This window comes from Tachyglossus aculeatus, chromosome 25, assembly GCF_015852505.1.
Source record: "Tachyglossus aculeatus isolate mTacAcu1 chromosome 25, mTacAcu1.pri, whole genome shotgun sequence".
NCBI classification, from domain to species: domain Eukaryota; kingdom Metazoa; phylum Chordata; class Mammalia; order Monotremata; family Tachyglossidae; genus Tachyglossus; species Tachyglossus aculeatus.
This window is the reverse complement of record NC_052090.1, coordinates 4,050,373-4,069,630: the sequence shown is the minus strand read 5'-3', so window position 1 is coordinate 4,069,630 and position 19,258 is coordinate 4,050,373. Positions and strand designations below refer to the sequence as shown.

The window sequence follows — 19,258 nt, the reverse complement described above, 5'->3', positions numbered from 1 at the left end:
TGAATTGGGGAAATGAATTAATCAAGGTAGGCCTTTTGGAAGAGATATGATTTTGAGAGGGTTTCGAAGGTGTGGAGAGTGGTGGAGTTATGTCTCCACATCAAGCCAAAAGTGAGTTTGCTTCAATGCTCTCCTCCAATATGCCCTTCCTTATATGTCTGCTCTTTTCGTCAGCTGCTCTCCAACCCACTCCCTTCAATCCTCCCAAGCCAACCTTCCAACTGCACCTCACCCTCAACTCTCCCGCCTCCATCCCCTTTCTCATACTCTTCCCCCAGCTTCAAACTCTTTCCCTGCCCAGTTGTGACAGGCCACAGCCCTCCCCGCATTCAGAGCCTTCCCCAATTAATGCCCGTTATTTCAAGTCCTATCAACCCATCAGCCATTTCTAGCACTCATGTATGTACTTCTGTTCATCAGCATTTAGGTATGAGGGTTTAGCCAGTTGTACATCATTAACTTTGACTACTTTGATTATAAACTCATAATGGGCAGGGAATGTGTCTGTTGTATTGTTATATTGTACTCTCCCAAGTACTTAGTACAGTGCTCTGCACACAGTAAGCACTCGATAAATACAATTGACTGACTGACTGAATACTTTTAGGTCTGTCTCCCTCATTAGAATATAAGCTTCTTGGTGTCACTTGTTTCAAATTCTTAAATAGTTTAGTACCTTGTACTGTGTACAATAGGCGCTCAAATGCTGTTTGTACTACTTCACTATTTCAGATATAAAATAGAACTGGAACCTTGAAATGTACTTTTTAATATGACCTTATTTTCAAAGTTCTGCATTTTGCTTTAAAACCCTCACTCTTTTCATCGATTTTTCTTCGGCTCAGGAGATTTCATCAGAAGTGTCATCATCTAATCCAAAGAAAAATGATGTTTAATCTTGGATGCTCTTGCGAGGTAAGAAGCTCATACACGCTTACAAGAATTAAGGTTTTTTTTTGAAATAAATCATTTTTTATATATTAGCTTATTTTATGTATGTGCTTTGCTGTTATTCAAAGAGAATAAATTCAAAGAGAAAATTCAATATTTAATCAATTCACTTCTCACTGACACAATATTGAATCAGCGAGAGGCTGTATTACAACAGTGGTGCTTGTAAGCTAATGTCTAAATCAAGACAAGCTTTTCCCCCCCCCCCCAGAAAGTCTCTAATTAAATTGTATTTATAAACTTTTACCAGCGACTTTGTGATCTTTCCTATCACCTAGGAGCCTGGCCAATCAAGCAGTGAATGGTATTTATTCAGCACTTGGTATTCACGCCCTCCCTGCCCACGGCCCCAAAGCCCTTTTTCGTAGTTTATTTATATTAATGTCTGTCTGCCTTTCTAGACTGCAAGCTCCTTATAGGCAGGGAACGTGTCTACCAACTCTGTTGCACTATACTCTTCCAAGCGCTGTACGCTCTGCACGCTGTAAGCGCTCATAAGTATTGTTTGAATTAAGCGTTCACTGCGTGTGGGTGAAGTAGACATGCTCCCCAGCGTAGAGGGGCTTACAGTCTAATGTGGATCATCTTGGCCCCCACTTGGAATAGTGTGAAGCGGTGACTGAAATAGCTTTTCCTCAAATATCCGTCGCACATGTACAGCGCTAGGGAAGGCAGGCGGCTTTGGCATTGACCTTCGGTCACACCGCTCAGTGTACCCCCGTCCTGTCCCGCTCCTGCTGATGCTGTGCACGCGTGGGAGCCGTTTTCAAAGCTTTAAGGTTCTCAGCTCTGCACCTGAGAATGGTTGATGGAAGAGTCAAAGATGGGCTAGCCCTGCATCCTCCTCCCCCCAACTCTGTCTTTCTCTCTCCTCTCTCCCACCACCCCGCAACACACACACACACACACACACACACACATACATAGACGCAAACAGGTGTACACACACATCCTCTCGGCTTGTACACTGTCCTAGGACGGAAGCGGTCGACGCTGGGGAGCCAGTTGTCTGCCCGAGTCCCGGACTGATTTACTCAGGTCCGTGGGGGATGGCAGGGGTTATACCGGGTGTGTCGGGGGCAGGGACCGGCCTGTCCCTGAGGCATCACTTTCCGGCACCCTGAGGCCATGGGAGCTCCCTGCGGGAGCTGTTCTGACAGCCCTTTGGCTACCTCCACTCCCTCACCACCTCATGTGTGGTGGAATACCACACAGACCGACTCTGTCCGGGCCCCTGGAGCATTCGGCCTGCACAGTAGACCCTAGGGTGGCCCCCTCAGCCCATCAAGAGTATTCATTGAGCGCTTACTGTGTGCAGAGCACTGTACTTAGCGCTTGGGAGGGTACAATACAACGGAGTTGAGCGACATGTTCCCTGCCCACAATGAAGAGAAGCAGCGTGGCTTAATGGATACAGCACGGTCCTGGGAGCCAGAGGACCTGGGTTCTAATGCCGCATCTGCCATTTGTTTGCCGTGTGGCCCAAGGGGGCAAGTCACTTCACTTCTCTCATGATGTTTGATGAGAAGCAGCGTGGCCTAGTGGAAAGAGCCCGGGCTTGGGAGTCAAAAGTCGTGGGTTCGAACCCTGCTCTAACACTTGTCAGCTGGCTGCTTTCCTCTGGTCACCTTCCATTTCCCTCAAGGGCCACAACTCCTTAGCTCAGACCAGTATCTACCCTAGCACTTAGCGCAGTGCTTGGCACTGTAATAATAATAATAATAATGATGATGATGGTGTTTGCTAAGCACTTACTGTGTGTCAGGCAGCATGGCTCAGTGGAAAGAGCCTGGGCTCTGGAGTCAGAGGTCAGAGGTTCAAATCCTGGTTCCGCCAATTGTCAGCTGTGTGACTTTGGGCAAGTCACTTAACTTCTCTGGGCCGCAGTTACCTCATCTGTAAAATGGGGACTACGACTGTGAGCCCCACATGGGACAACGCGATAACCTTGTATCTACCCCAGTGCTTAGAACGGTGCTTGGCACATGATAAGAACTTAACAAATACCAATCTTATTATTCTCTGTGCCTCAGTTGCTTCATCTGTGAAATGGGGATTAAGATTGCGAGCCCCATGTGGGACAGGGACTGTGTCCAACCTGATTAGCTGGTATCTACCCTAGTGCTTAGTACATAGTACTAAGCACATAGTACTTGGCACATAATAAGTGTTTAAAAAATAAAATAAAATAAATTCATAAGCGCTTGGATCATAGGTTGCTGCTTTAAAGCCACTGTCTGTTTTCTTTTACTGTTGCTCCTCCTCCGCCTTCTCTACCTCCTCTCTATGTGAGCAGACCTGGTGGTCTCGGTTTTTTACCAAGAGTTGAAATTCAGTAGTTTGAAAGACGTATTGGAGCAAAATGGGAGGGAGAGGCCCTCAAGACACTCCAGCCCTGGGCTTTCAGGAGGCTTGATCCTGCCACGCTCATTTAGATGGTAACATTCAATGGTCAGATGCCCAGCAGGACATAAAAATTAGAATTAAGAAATTGTTGTCTTCATCCTCTTTAAAATTATGTTTAATATAGTGATAAGGAGTTTGCTTAGGCAGATATCCAGGAAGCAGTAGACACTGCAAACATCAAACGTGACAACACGACAGCAAGGAGTGTGTGCAGTGTGTGCATTCATTCATTCAGCCGTATTTATTGAGCGCTTACTGTGTGCAGAGGACTGTATTAAGCGCTTGGGAAGTACAAGTTGGCAACATATAGAGACAGTCCCTACCCAACAGTGGGCTCACAGTCTAGAAGTGTGTATGCAATATTAACAGGACAGAGTTGGCTTTTTCAGTCACGCAAGCACCCAGAGTGAATCTCATGGTCAGTTGCTTTTTCAAGCTTCTAGGATATCCTCTTATATATATGTAAATGGCAGTTAACCCCTGGAAAGAGCAAAGAATGTGCATTTATGATAGTGATCAGTTTTCGCTCATAGTCAAACATGGATCCCTTATCATTTCCGTGAATAATTGATAGTCCTAGATCTGCACTGTGAGTGCCTCTTTGCTCCCGTCTTGTTGGGCTACACCATAATGGGACAGATTTGCCTTTCACCAGGCGGACTGGCTCAGAGAGTATCAGAAACCATTTTGGGTTCAATCCTTATGTTTAAACTCTGCAATGCAGTGTTCAGTACCTATATTAACCTACTTTGTGACCCAAATATTTTAGGCTATCCCTGATAGGAACTCTGTTTCCTTTCAAGAATGACTGATAATGTTCCTCTGTGTACCGAATGTGAGTCTTGGCGAGCGTTGCACTAAAGACAGTACATGTATTGTTTACTCTTTGGCAAGTATTTCTCCGTGCAGAACTTGATTTTCAGCTCTGTCTCTCCCTTAGGTTGGACTCTTGCAGGCTATTGCAGTTTACAGATTTGAAGCATTTTCAATTTTATGCGTTTCCCTTTATTCCGGGAATACATCTGCATCACCCTTTTAAAATGTGCAAAAGTGGTTCAAACTCTTTAGAAAAATCTGTTTTAAAAGAACTGGGTAATGGATTTGAAAAAGCAAGCTGCCTAATTGTCAGCTTTTAATAAGGTATGACGGTTGAATATTACTGGAGGGAGTGCTTAGTTTTCTGGGTTAACACTCTCCTATGAAAATAGGGCCCAAATTGTAAGATTATCTTCTGAGTGCCCTATGACTGAAAAACATTAGAGTGGGCATTTTTAGTGCATTTGAGAAACTGGATAAATTTCTTTCTTTGCCTTTTGTTTTTCTAGTATAGAAGACCCAATAATATTTGGATTTTGAATGTTTTAAACTAGTGGGCTGACTAGATTTGAAAGCTTTTCAAGGATAAAAAAATGGTAGGAATATCTGTTTGGAAGGTGGAATCAGAGGCGATCTTAAGTGAGGAAAAAAATGGATAAGTGGTGATATCTTTCTCATGTTAATCCTATTTATTGAGCACTTACCGCATGCAGGGCACTGTACTCAGTGCAGTACAAGAGTTTGTAGTCATGTTCCCTGCTCACAGCAAGCTTACAGTCTAGGGGAGGGAGATAGACGTTAGTATAAATAAATGATACGTTCAGAAGTGCCTGACGGAGAGGTAAATAGAGGACACAAATCCAAGTGCAAGGGCAACAAAGAAGGGAGTGGGAGAAGAGGAAATGAGGGTTTAGTCAGGGAAGGGCCTCTTGGAGGACTTGTGTTTTTAATAAGGCTTTGAAGGTGGGGAGAGTGATTATCTGGATATGAAGGGGGAGGACATGAGCGAGGAACTGAGTATGTTAGGAGAGTGAAGGGTACAGACTTGGTTATAGAAGGAAATCAGGGAGGTGGAGGTGAAAGGTGGCAAGTGTTTGCTTTAAGGCCTAGGGTTAGGAGTTTCAATTTCATCTGGAGGTGGACTAGCAAACACTGGAGAGTCTTGAGTGGGGAAACGTGGACAACTTTTTTGTAGAAAAATGATCCTGGCATGTTAAGGTGAAATATCTTCATAATTATTGTATATTCCTTGTAGGTGAGAGGGTGTTATCCATGAGCGAGTTTATCAGGAATGTTTTTTTCAGATGTTCACAAGTTTTGGTGGCTGAAGCCTGAACTTCATCCTATTAAAATATCGGAAGTAAAAGCCTAATTTGTTGTGAGGTTTTTGAAAGTCCTAGAACTTCAGCCAAATTGGAATACCGAGAAACTTCTCAATAATGTTAGTCCCAGAGACTACAGCTTGGGGTTGATTTACACATCTTGGTAAGGCAAATCTACATTATCAATCATATTTATTGAGCGCTTACTGTGTGCAGAGCACTGTACTAAGCACTTGGGAAGTACAAGTTGGCAACATATAGAGACGGTCCCTACCCAACAGTGGGCTCACATTATGTATAATAATGACACTGCCTTAGTTGAAATGTTTTGCAAAAATATCTGCTTTTTTTCCACTTTGTAGAAATGGCAGCACAGAAAAGGAAATCTACAGTAGTAGAGCTTTCTGTTAAACAAAGAAATCTGGAGAAGAACAACAAACCAACGCATTCAGCAAATAAGGAAAAACATGTTTTAACTCCAAGACATGACTCAAGTAAATCAAAACCAAATAATTGTAAAATACAGAAGGAAAAAGTTCTCAAAACTTTGGTCAAACCAGACAGGTTAGCGAACAGTAAAGCCACCAACAACTGTGGCAGGTCTTCCTCTCAGATTAAATTTGCTAAAAAGCCATCCAAGCAGAGGAAACCGGAATTAAAGAAAGCACCCATCAAAACTGTGCCAATAAAGAAATCTACACTAAGACCTCCAAACAAGGTGAAGTCTCCTAAAACTTCCCTTCGCCATTCCAAAATAAACCACAATAATCCTCCAGGGTCAAATTTGAAGCAAACTAATGTTTTTGTAGGAAACACCCATCTACTGAAGTTAAAATCAGGTGATAGGCATTCACCTGAAAATCAGAGCAGCAGGAATACTAGACATTCCCCCTCGATACCTGTAAACAAAGCGACATCGAGGAGCACCCAATCAGAAATGAAGTCTGTCAAAGAGAAGTCAAAAGAAAACAACTCTGTTACATCAGCTAAAGTAATAGCCGGTGAGGATAAGGCCAAAAAGTTGGCTTCCAAAGGAGTAGAGAAGCCCTTGCTAAAAACTTCCAGCGACAGTAAGGCAAACGAACCTGAACCGAGAACACGAATGACTACGAGGTCGGAAAATGCAAAGTCTAATGATAAAAAATCCAAGCACCTTGACAAAAACTCTGTGGCTGTCAAAAAACTTTCACAACTAGATTCCTCCCCAAGAAAGGAATTAGCCCAGAAAAGGCCAGCCCAAGAAATTCCCAGATCAAAACGTGCAACTCCAACTCCGTTGAATGAACAACTTAATAGGCGATCACAAAGACTACAAGAGTTAATGGGCGTTTCAACGAGATCCTTGCGAAACCGGGAAATTAAAGGGCCCACTTTAGAACTCAAACAAAATACCCTGGCGAAAAGAGCGGAGCGCACTGGTAAAGCCGAAATAGCTAAGCCTAGCAAGCCCAAAGAAGAACAGAAAAATGTAAAACGAAAAGTTTCGAATGTCACGTCGGACTCCACAGAAAAGAATGAAATCTCCACGACGGAAGAGACGGCAAGGTCTCCAAAAGGAAAGAAACGCAAAGTGGATCAAAGAACAGATGATGCCAGCCTGTCCCAGAAGAGCACACAACAGCCCGCGAGAAAAGAAACGCACTCGGGGCCTGTGGTTTCTTCCCAGTTAAAGAAAGCCGAAGCGGTCAACTCTTTGACCCCAAAGAGGAATGAAAAGATAAGCGGGAAACAGGCAGGTCACTCAAATAGCAGTATAAAATTAAAAAAAGATTCACATCCGGGCACGCCTGAAGAAAACGGAGGTGATAATCCAGAGAATGCCGTGAAATCGAAACGAGTAAGCATCCTCGAACTTTGTGAGGAAATTGCGGGGGAGATTGAGTCCGATACCGTGGAAGTGAAAAGGGAGTCTTCGATCCCTGAAGGTGGGAAAGAGGAAGAGCAGCCCACTAAGATTCTTCCAGCAGTTGAAGGGCAGTTGCTTTCTCAGAAGGAACCAAGTGCAAATGTCCAGTGCAAGCGTTTTTTCCCCAGTCGAAAGACAGTGCCTGTGAAATGTATGTTAAACGGCCTAAGCAGTCCAGCGAATAAAAATTCCAAGTGGACAAAAATTAAGTTAGCTAAAGCTAACCACGTACATCACAATAGTTCAGATCCTTCAGCAGTCCCTAAACTGGACGCAAGAACTAATTCTACCGTTTCACAGGCCACAATCCATCTCCCTCCAGAAACGGAGCATTTGAAGATTCAAAGCAGACTGCCAACAGCAAAGCCACAAGAGGATAAATGCGCAGTCTCCAAACAGGGGAAAGCAAACGATGAGATTTCTTCTGAGGAAATCAAAAGTGATGCTACGACGACTGTCAAAAAGAAATCCACTGAGAGGATTGGTCAGGTGGATAATCAGACGAAGCAGCCTCCCAATCCAACATCGGATGAGGTAATCGATTTTTTGTGGTGATAAGAGAGCAGAGGGGATTTGAAAAATGCACTCTTTTTTTTTTAATGGTATTTGTTAAATGCTTAACTTCTCTGAGGCACAGATAAGTTAAGTGATTTACCCAAGATCACACAGCAGACAAGTGATAGAGCCAGCATTAGAAGCCAGGTGCTCTGGCTCCCAGGCCATGCTGCTTCTCATGTTTGCCCCATAGACCTTTGAAAATTTAACCACGAGGAGCAGCTTTTCATTCATTCATTCAGTCGTATTTCTTGAACGCTTACTGTGTGCAGAGCACTGTACTGAGCGCTTGGAAAGTACAGTTCAGCAGCAAATAGAGACAATCCCTACCCAACAGCGAGCCTACAGTCTAGAAGGGGGAGACAGGCAGTAGAACACAACAAGCGTGGCCCGATTCCAACCCCATAATGTGTTTTCAATCTACAGTTTAATGTCGGGTTTTTTTAAGCTTTTTTTTTTTTTAAATGGTATTCGTTAAGCACTTACTCTGTGTTGAACACCGCACTGGGATAGATGCAAGATAATCAGGTTGGACACAGTCCCTGTCCCACATTAGGGCTCACAGTCTTTTGGAGGCAGGAGGATTTAATCCTCATTTTACAGATGAGGTAACTGAGGCATAGAGAATTTAAGTGGTATGCCCAAGATAATATTCATTCATTCATTCAGTCATATTTATTGAGCACTTACTGTGTGCAGAGCACTGTACTAAGCACTTGGGAAGTACAAGTTGGCAACATATAGAGACGGTCCCTGCCCAACAGCGGGCTCACAGTCTAGAAGGGCGAGACAGACAACAAAACATATTAACAAAATAAAATAAATATGTACAAATTAAATAGAGTAATAAATACGTACAAACATATATACATATATGCAGCAGGCAAGTGGCAGAGCAGGATTAGAACCCAGATCCTCCGACTCCCAGGCCGCGCTGCTTCTCCTGGAGGCGGGGGGATTTTAGTAAGGCTTTGAAGGTGGGGAGAGGTGGTCTATCCTATATGAAGGGGGAAGGCAGTTCCAGGCCAGAGGGAGAACACGGGCCAGGGGTTGGCAGCAAGATAAGCGACATCGAGGTTCAGTGGGTAGGTTGGTGTTAGAGGAGCCAAGCTGGGTTGTAATAGGAAATCAGCAGGGTAAAATCGGCTTTAAAGTAGTCACCTTGCCCCCTCTTACCTCCCATCACTGCCCTCCTACTGCAATCCAGCCCGATTTCTCACCGTACCTCAATTTCATCTATCTTGCCGTCGACCTCTCACCCACGTCCTGCTTCTTTCCAATTACTTTGTCCAATTTCCAAACCTTAATGACAGCACATCTCCTCCAAGAGGCCTTCCCTAACTAAGCCCTAGTTTCCTCTTGTCCCCCTCCCTTCTGCATTGGCTTGACTTGCTCCCTTTATTCAAACCCCCTCCTAGCCCTGCAGCACTTATTGTGTATCTGGAACTTTATATGAATATCTGTCTCCTCCTCTAGACTGTAAGCTTGCTGTGTGCAGAGAATGTGATTTATATTGTTATATTGTACTCTCCCAAGCGCTTAGTGCAGTGCTGTGCACACAGTAAACACCCAATAAATACAATTGACTGACCGACAGGAAGGGGCAAGCTGATTGAGTGCTTTAAAGACGATGGTAAGGGGTTTCCACTGAATTTGGCAGTTGATTGACAAGCATTGGAGGTTTCTGAGGAGCGGGGAGACATGAACTGAACATTTTTATTAGAAAAACGATCCTTGCGGCAGAGTGAACTGCTGGCGTGGGGAGAGACAGGGAGGTCAGTGAGGAGTCTGGTACAGTAGCCAAGGGCGGATATGAGAGTTAAGATAAATGCTTGTATCAGCATAGTAGAGTTTGGATGTAGAGGAAAGGGCAGGTTTTAGCGATGTGGTGACAGATTGAGGATGTGGGGTGAGTGAGGGAGATGAGTTGGATGATGCCCAAGTTATGGGCTTGTGAGGTGGAGGATAGTGGTGGTGTTTACAGTGCTGGGAAAGGTAGGGAGAAGACAGGATTTGGGTGGGAAGAAAAAAAGGGGCAAGTGTTTTGATGAGGTGAGAAGGATTAGGGTCGGAAGCACAGGTGGAGGGGGTAGACTTTGAGAGGAGGTTGGAGCTCTCCAAGCACCACTGGGGAGGATGAGAAAGTCAAAAAGGGGGTTGGAGGACGAAGGGACTAGAGGAGAAGGAGAATTTCTAGGAGACCACGCCTTTTGGTGTCACTTTATCGATGAAGGACGTAGCCATGTTGGGCAAGAGAGCTGGGCGGGTAGGACAGAGTTGTCAGAAACAGCTGTCGCGGGAAATGAGCGTGGGAGTCGATGAGAATTGAAGAGTTATTGTTGTCTGGCAGAGAGGGCAGGATTCATGCAGGTGAGGATGAATCGGAGATGGACAAGATTGGCCCGTGTCGACTTTTGCCAGGAGTGCCCCGCAGCTCCTGCACGAGAGAGGAAGAAGCCCATCTTTATCTTCTGTTTCCTAGAGAGCTAGTATTCATAACTGATTGGGGAGTGTGAAGGGGGAGCGTTCGTATGAATCTCTTCAAGACAGTTAAGGTTTTTGAACACAAAACAGACTTCATTTTCTCACTAAGGTAAAAATGTTTTGTGGCGTATTGGGAGGGCCACAGGTAGGTGTAAATGGTTAGCAGCTTGTTGGTTTGCCGTTCCCATTTGTCAAAACTAATTCTGTGGCCTGTATGTTTAGAGTTGCAGGTTACATTTGGAAGCTAGCCCAGAAAGCACTCCAGCAAAAAATTTGGTAGAAGCAGAGCCACCATCTGCTCCACCTCAACCTACTCAAGTCAAAACTGTTAAAGAGGACAGTGACTCTCCAGGTAATATTTTGTAAATGAAGCCCCTTACGTAACGGTCATAATTCAGAGCCACTCTCATGAAAGTAAAATTGGAAAAGATCTCCCCCCGGGTTACAGTTTTTCCTCCTCCAGTTCTCCAGGTGAGACAGGGAATTTCCAAATATCCAGGGATTTAATTTCAGCTACTGTTTAAAGGACTCCCTCCGTTCATTGAAATCTAATTCAGCTCCTCTATTCTTTCCCCTTTTCTCTGAACATCTTTCCCACACATCTAGACCTTCTTGGTCTTCAGGGAATTTTTCTATTTTATTGTCGGCACGCCTTATCGTCTGTAATTTAGCGATAGTATTTACCTTTTTACGTAAATTCTGATAATAATAATGGCATTTATTAAGTGCTTACTATATGCAAAGCCCTGTTCTAAGCGCTGATGGTATTGACACCTGTCTACTCGTTTTTGGGGGGTTTTATTGTCTGTCTCCCCCCCTTCTAGACTGTGAGCCCGTTGTAGGGTAGGGACCGTCTCTATATGTTGCCGACTTGTGCTTCCTAAGCGCTTAGTACAGTGCCCTGCTCACAGTAAGCGCTCAATAAACATGAGTGAATGAATAAATGATAACAAATGGTTTCACTGGTAAATGGTAACTTACAATTTTTTGTGATAAAGTTTATCATGATTTACTTGATAGCCATTTCAAAACATTGCCAAGAAGGTGACTGTCTCCTGGTTAAATCACAGGTTCTGCTCCCAGGCAGCTGGTACGCACTTTATTCAGTAACCAAACACCCAAGACCAGTGATCGCAGGTATGTTCCCTAGAATATGTAAATTTAGAAGTTTTTAAGGGCCCCTCCTTTCTGGTGAATCTATGGGGGAAAAAAAACAAAACACAGTGCTTTTTTTTTTTTTTTTTTGCTGTAAACTCAACTGAATATACTTTTAAAACTCTCTGGGATAAACTCTAGTGTAATAGCCAAATTTTTGAGAAACCAGGACTGGGTGGGATTTATGGAGATTGATGCTCTGTTATGTAAAGAGTCTAGTCTTCAGGGCAGATGTGCTGCTCATATTTTTTTTCCCTTCTCTCCCTTCCATCTTGCCTTTCTAGAAAAGCCCCCAAATGTGGAACAAACAAATGACTTCTAGGGTATTCCAAAGCTTTGTAACTAAACAGTTGGAAGATGTATAAAACTCTAGAATAAGTCTGTTTTGTATTTTCTTATTTGTAAGCGGCTTTGCTGCATTGTGTTGAAATTCAGCAGCGGATTGCTAGAGCTGAACAGAATGCGGGCGTATCTCAAGATAAATCACTGAGGAGAGCAGCAAGGCCTAGTGGAAAGAGGATGGGCCTGGGAGTTAGAAGACCTGGGTTCTAATCGTGCCTCGGCCACGTTACTACTATGGGACCTTGGGCTAGGACCTGCTCTGTGCCTCGGTTACATCATCTGTAAAATGGGGATTCAATACCTCTTTTCCTTCCTGCTTAGACTGTGTGTACCAGAGACTGTGTCTGACCTGATAATGTTGTATCTTCCCCAGCGCTTAGAACAGGGCTTGACAGGTAGTAAGCAGTTAACAAATGCTACAATTATTGTTCTTAGGCACATTTTCCCTTCAAAGCCCTACTGAGAGCTCACCTCCTCCAGGAGGGCTTCCCAGACCGAGCCCCCTCCTTCCTCTCCCCCTCCCCATCCTCCTCACCCTACCTCCTTCCCCTCCCCACAGCACCGGTATATATGTTTGTACAGATTTATTACTCTATATTTACTATTCTATTTATTTTATTTTGTTAATATGTTTTGTTTTGTTGTCTGTCTCCCCCCTCTAGACTGTGGGCCCGTTGTTGGGTAGGGACCATCTCTATATGTTGCCAACTTGGACTTCCCGAGCGCTTAGTACAGTGCTCTGCACACAGTAAGCGCTCAATAAATACCGATTGAATGAATGAATTTTCCCGTAGACTTAAGTGTTAGAAATTGAGGATCTCTTCCCAATCAATCAGTTAATGGTATTTCTTTTATGGTATTTGTTAAGCCCCGTACTAAGTGCTGGAGTTAGGTACAAGATAATCACGCCCCACTTGGAGCTCACGGTCTTAATCCCCGTTTTACAGATGACGTAACTGAGGCGCAGAGAAGTTAAGCGATTGGCCCATAGTCACACAGTAGGTAAGAGGCAGAGCCAGGATTAGGGCCCAGGCCATCCGACTCTTGTGTTCTTTCCACTAATCCATGGTGCTTCTCCATTATTAAGTGCTTACTATGTGCAGAGCACTGACTAAGTGCTTGATAAAGTTGGCAGTGTTCCCAGCCCACAGCGAACTTACAGTCTAAAGAGGGAGAAAGACATCAGTAAATCAATCATATTTATCAGGCGCTTACTGTGTGATTACCTGTGCCCACAAGGAGCTTACAGTCTGAAGGGAAATTATATAACACAACACGTACAGACGTATCATAACATTAAATGAGGTGCTGTAGTATATTCGTGAACCTTTGCAGACTGTGGTAGTGTTTTTTCCACTTTAATGAAGAATTTGGCCCATGTAGATTGTACAGCAGCCTTCAGTAAGTCCCCATAAAATACCTTGTAGCAGGCCTGCTCCTTCACATCTGTAGACGCTTCTCTTAAGAAGCATCTTGAGACTTGAGACAAGTTGTTGCCAACTTGTACTTCCCAAGCGCTTAGTACAGTGCTCTGCACACAGTAAGCGCTCAATAAATGCGATTGATGATGATGATTTTTAAAAAATGTATCTGTTCTATTTAAAATTGATGTAAGGCTTCCGTTTGGGCACTTTGCCGTGATGCATTGGCTTATCAGTGTGTAACGGTAACAGTTCTCTCCCCGGGTTTGTATGTATTGTAGGGTGACTGTAACCTGGGGTATTCCCTCTGTAGGTAAAAAATAAAAATAAGAAACAAAATGGCTATATTATGATTGCAGTATGTTTATATTTTAAAGGGTAGCATTGCCAAATCAACCATTAACAATAAAGAGCGGTTCCCTATCGGAGATCAAACTTCCAAAAGATTTAAAGCTAAAGGAAGCCGAAAAGGATGATGACAAGCAATTGATCATAGTAAGTGCGTGACATTTATGGCTAAGAGTGGGTGAAATGAGTTTTTCCCCTCATCATGTGAAGGAGTACATGTCCTGGTTGTGAAATACCTGGCCTCCCTGCGATAGACATGCCTCGTCACCGAACTGCCTCACTCCAAACAATCCTTTGGTACAGTGTCCATTTAGGCCTGTAGCTCTCGACACAGCCGACTGGCTAGATGGTCCCATGGAAATGTTTCCCAAAGTTTAAGTGATGGCCATTCCCTGGCCAAAGTTCTCCTAGGAAGGGGGAGTTGCCCTCCTGAAGAGCTTCACTGTAAGGAGGACGTTGGGTTGCACGCATGCCGTGACCGACATCGTGTGTCTTTATACATAACTCTTTCTTACTGCTCTGTTTTTTCCAATCAGGCGGGTGTGGTGGAAGAACTTTCCCTATTTCTTCAACTTCAGTCTATCTAAAAAACATAGTGAAAGACACGTATTGTGATAGACCAGATTTCCATTATTTAGTTATTAGGATTTCTGAGCTGGAAATGCAGCAGAAATGTGAATTGGGTTTTGGCTATACCAGTAAACTTAGGTTTTTGGGGAAGTTAGCACTCTGGCCTTGACTTCGTGGATAAGTTGATCTTCAAGACGCAGCGTGGCTCAGTGGAAAGAGCCCGGGCTTTGGAGTAAGAGGTCATGGGTTCAAATCCCGGCTCTGCTGATTGTCAGCTGTGTGACTTTGGGCAAGTCACTTAACTTCTCTGTGCCTCAGTTACCTCATCTGTGAAATGGGGATTAGACTGTGAGCCCCCTTGGGACAACCTGATCACCGTGTAACCTCCCCAGCGCTTAGAACAGTGCTTCGCACATACTAAACACTTAATAAATGCTATCATTATCACTGTTATTACTATTATTCAGGAATGGGGGCAATCAGTCTTTTCTCAGTCAGGACCATGTTTTGAGCTCCTTCTGTGTGGTCTTTTGAACAGTCTTCACTCTTGGCTATTTGCCTGTCTGAGATTGGTAATGTTTGGGGGATTACCCTGCTAGCTCTTGCTGACAGCGAACACTGCCAGGTAATAATAGTAATAATAATAATGATATATTCTGATGAAATTTCAATCCACATGAGACGGTGATTCACCAACACAAATACCAAATTTTTTGCTTAAAATGTCCTTGTAAAATTTTTTTTTTCAATCCATCAGTGGTATTTATTGAGCACTTATCACTGTACTAAGTGCTGGGGAGAGTACAATACAAGAGAATTAGCAGCCGCGTTCCCTGCCCATAATGAGCTTACAGTCTAGAGGAGGGGACAGCCATTTAATATTAATAAATAATTTAAGGATATGTACATAAGTACTGCGGGGTTGCGGGTGGGGCGAATATCAAACGTCCAGAATTCGCAGATCCAAGTGCCTAGGTGATGCAGAAGGGAGAGCGAGCTGGAGAAAAGAGGACTTAGTCCAGGAAAGCCTCATGGATAAGATGTGACCTTAATTGTGCTTTGAGGGTGGTGTGGCATGAAAGAAAGGGGAGGGAATTCGAGGCTAGGGGGAGGATATGGGAGAGAGAGAGAGACGAGATCGGAGCGCACAGAGTGAGTAAATTAATGTCGGAGGACCAGAGTGTGCAGGCTGGGTTGTAGTAGGAGATAATAATAATAATAATAATGGTATTTATTAAGCGCTCACTATGTGCAAAGCACTGTTCTAAGCGCTGGGGAGGTTACAGGGTGATCAGGTTGTCCCACGGGGGGCTCACAGTCTTAATCCCTATTTTGCAGATGAGGTAACTGAGGCCCAGAGAAGTTAAGTGACTTGCCCAAAGTCACAGAGCTGACAATTGGCGGAGCTGAGATTTGAACCCATGACCTCTGACTCCAAAGCCCGGGCTCTTTCCACTGAGCCACGCTGCTTCTCTGATGGGTGAGGTAGGCTAGGGCGAGCTGATTGAGCGCTTGAAAGCAGATGGTAAGGAGTTTCTGTTTGATGTGGAGGTGGATGGGCAGCCAGTTGAGGTCCTTGTGGAGTGGGGAGACATGGACTGAATGTTTTTGTTGATAGATGATCCATGCAGCAGAGTGAAGTATGGATTGGAGTAGGGAGAGAGACAGGAGGCCGAGAGGTCAGCAAGGAGGCAGATTTGGTAGTCAAGGCAGGATGGGTTAAGTGCTTGGATCAGTGTGGTAGCGGTTTGGATGAAGAGAAAAGGGCGGATTTTAGCGATGTTGTGAAGGTAGAAGCGTGAGGATTTGGTGACAGATCGTGGGTGGAACGAGAAGTCGAGGACAACACCAAAGTTACGAGCTTGTGCGACGGGGAGGAGAGTGGTGTTGTCTACAGTGGGGGGAAATGAGGTGGACAGAGTTGGCATGGGAAGATGAGTTCAGTTTTAGACGTGTTTAAGTGGAGATATTGGCAGGACATCCAAGTGTGTATGTCTTGAAAGAAGGTGGAAATGCGAGATTGCGGGGAAGGAGGTAAATCAGGGCTGGAGATGTAGATTTGGGAGTCATCTTCATAGAGATGGTAATTGAAGCCATGGGAGCAGATGAGTTTTACACAAAAGAGGATTGGTCAGAGAGATAGGAGGAGAACCAAGAGAGTCCAAGGTTGGATAGTTTCAAGGAGAAGAGGATGATCTACAGTGTCAGAGGTGGCTGAAAGGTCTAGGAGGGTTAGGATGGAGTCGAGGCCATCGGCTTTGGCAAGAAGAAGGTCATTGGTTACATTATAGAGGGCTGTTTCTGTGGCGTGAAGCGGGTGGACGCCAGATTGGAGGGCTTCTAGGAGAGAATTAGAGGATAGGAAGTGCAGTCAGTGGGTGTAAACAACTCTCAAGAAGTTTGGAGAGAAAGGGTAGGCAGAAGATGAGGTGATAACTGGAGGGAGCTGTGGGCCAAGGGTAGGCGGGAGATGTGATAACTGGAGGGAGCTGTGGGCCAAGAGAGGGTTTTTTTAGGATAGGGGATTCTTAAGCGTTTTTGAAAGCAGTGGGGAAAAAGCCGCTGGAGAGTGAACAGCCGAAGACAACAGTCAAGGAGGGAAGAAGGAAGGGTTGAGGGCTTTAAAAAGGTACGAAGGGATGGCACAGGTGGAGGGGGGGCAATTTAGAGAAGAGGCGAAATAGTTCATTTCGAGTTACTGCAGGGAATAGAGGAAGAGTCGAAGAGGGTGGAGAAGGAGGGGGATTTCAGAGAGGAGCAGGGGAGATTTTAGGGAGATCACGCCTGATGGTTTCAAAAGTGAATTTTACCACCTAACATTTACAATTCCTCTAGGATATCTGGTCTCTCTTAAAGCACTATATCAACTCAGTCCGTTACAAAATATTCCTCATAATGAATAGAGCCAAGTAATTCCACTAATCTTTTCAGCTGATTAGTAGGACCCAGAGTAATGGAAAATTTATAAATATGCAGCTATTGGGAAATCCTGAGGCAATTCAAAGCACTTAGGGATTAAGAAAGGTCTAAAACGAATGTGTAAACATTTACACGGATTTGGCCACTCAAGTTCGGATGGAAGTCGGAGAAGTGAATGGAAAATCTCATAAAAGGCAGGGTGTATGCCATAAGCCTCTAGACTGCAAGCTCATTAAGGGCAGGGAATGCATCTGCTAATCCTGTTGTACTTTCTCAAGTACTTAATATAGTGCCCTGCACATAGTAAGCGCTCAGTAAATGCCATTGATTGATTGTTGGTTGAAGGATGGGTATGAATGAGCACAGGGTCAGAGGCAGGAGAGTTGAGGAGGACTGACAGTGAGGTTAGCTTCAGAGGAATAGAGTGCCAGCTGAGGAATAGAAGGACAAAAAGTTTGTCAACTGGACATTAGAAATTGGGGGGGTCGGTTTAGGAGGGAAGAGGAATAATTCATGTTTACGCATACTAAAGCGTGGAGTGCCTGGTCAAAGTCCCTGTGGAGTTGTTCAGGTAGCATCCCTGAGCAAAGAGCTGCCCAACTTCCCACGCGTTTTAACACACCCAAGCCAGAAAACCATCCATCTAAACCACAGAAGATATTTTTTTGATTTTTCCCAGATTTTCCCCTTTCGTGCAACTAGAAGCAGACTGGGAAATTCCAATGTTGACTCTACCATTCAGATTTTTACTCATAAGGTGGAATATGAAAAATGAATAAATGTGCCTTTAAAAATTGTGTGGAAAGTGACACATTTTAAGCCAAGTAGAATTCAGAGAAGGTATTCAGGGTATTTCTCTCAATAATCGGTATTGTTCTTCCTCAGTGCTGAAGTATAATTCTTGTATGCTGAAAATTTTGACCGTATATTGTGGAAGCTGTCACTAAAAATCAATAAGTAGGTCTTCCAATAGCTATCGATGGATCCCTCCTCCCACCCACCCCCCCCTTTTTTAAGAAAAAGATGTTTGCATTTGGGGCATAAGAATGTATTTTTTTAAATAGTGAAACCACCCAGTTCTCTTGGAACCTGGGACTCATTCTTGATGATGTTCCATGCTATGCGCCAATCTTTTTTTTATTATTTTTTTCAAAATCCCATTACGTTTCATCTAGCTGGACGTGTGTTGTTAAGAGTACGCTCCCGGACAGAGTTTTAATGAAGGAGAACATGCATTAAAGGAGAGCTGATAGCCTACAGTATTTCTCCTGGCAGTGAAACTTCTGTTCTTTGGAGAGAGTGGTGTCAAAGATCCTCGAAGCTGAAATCCTTCTTTTCCCAAGCAAATACAGTTTGTTGTCTATTCAGAAAACATTCCCCACCCGTCCATTTTCAGATGCAGGCAACTGTCAGATTATTCTTCTTTCCCTTTTCCCTCTGAGTATGCTGTTTATGCTCAGTTCAATCCAGCATTCTTTTGAACGGTAAACCATGCTTTTTTCTTTTTAAATAGGATGCAGGACAAAAAAGATTTGGAGCAATTTCCTGTGCTGTTTGCGGAATGCTTTACACAGCTTCTAACCCAGAGGATGAAACACAGCACCTGCTCTTCCATAACCAGTTTATAAGTGCTGTAAAATATGTGGTAAGAAACCTTTGTGACCATAAAATGCAGCCAACAGATACTTAAGATTTTAGGGAGATGCCCAAACCAAAATTCAAAGTTTTCTTGGATCAGTGCTTTTCTTACATAGTGGATAATATGTGCAATTTGTGCAAAGAATTCACTTCAAAGAAAACAAGTTCAAGTAAGGCTTTTATTTGAAATCTTTGTTTTTAATATTGTTGTTCTTATCTTCCTACCAAAAAAAGTAGTTGTAATCCACTTGGGAATTTTTGTGGGCTTTTATTTGTTTGCTTGTTTGTTTCCCTTCTGGGTTTTTACAGAAGTTGCCACAAACCCTTAATTGATCTGTTTAGTATTTTTACGGTTTGGGCAGTACTTTTTATCCTGGAATTTTTCCTCTGTAAATGCCATTCGTATGATTTTTCCATTTTCTTTT

At 43.8% G+C, this 19,258-nt stretch overlaps 1 protein-coding gene across 3 annotated transcripts in view; it reads left to right on the top strand.

Moving 5' to 3' along the window:
• Positions 1–19,258, top strand: part of ESCO1 (establishment of sister chromatid cohesion N-acetyltransferase 1) — a 61,017-nt gene that overhangs the window by 12,198 nt on the left and 29,561 nt on the right. For all 3 annotated transcript variants that reach the window (XM_038766605.1, XM_038766606.1, XM_038766607.1), the window contains exons 2-7: positions 846–915; positions 5,858–7,935; positions 10,663–10,792; positions 11,511–11,577; positions 13,736–13,853; positions 18,709–18,840. In XM_038766605.1, coding sequence (XP_038622533.1) covers positions 903–915; positions 5,858–7,935; positions 10,663–10,792; positions 11,511–11,577; positions 13,736–13,853; positions 18,709–18,840 — 2,538 coding nt within the window. In that variant the 5' untranslated portion in view covers positions 846–902. The remainder of the gene's footprint in view (positions 1–845; positions 916–5,857; positions 7,936–10,662; positions 10,793–11,510; positions 11,578–13,735; positions 13,854–18,708; positions 18,841–19,258) is intronic.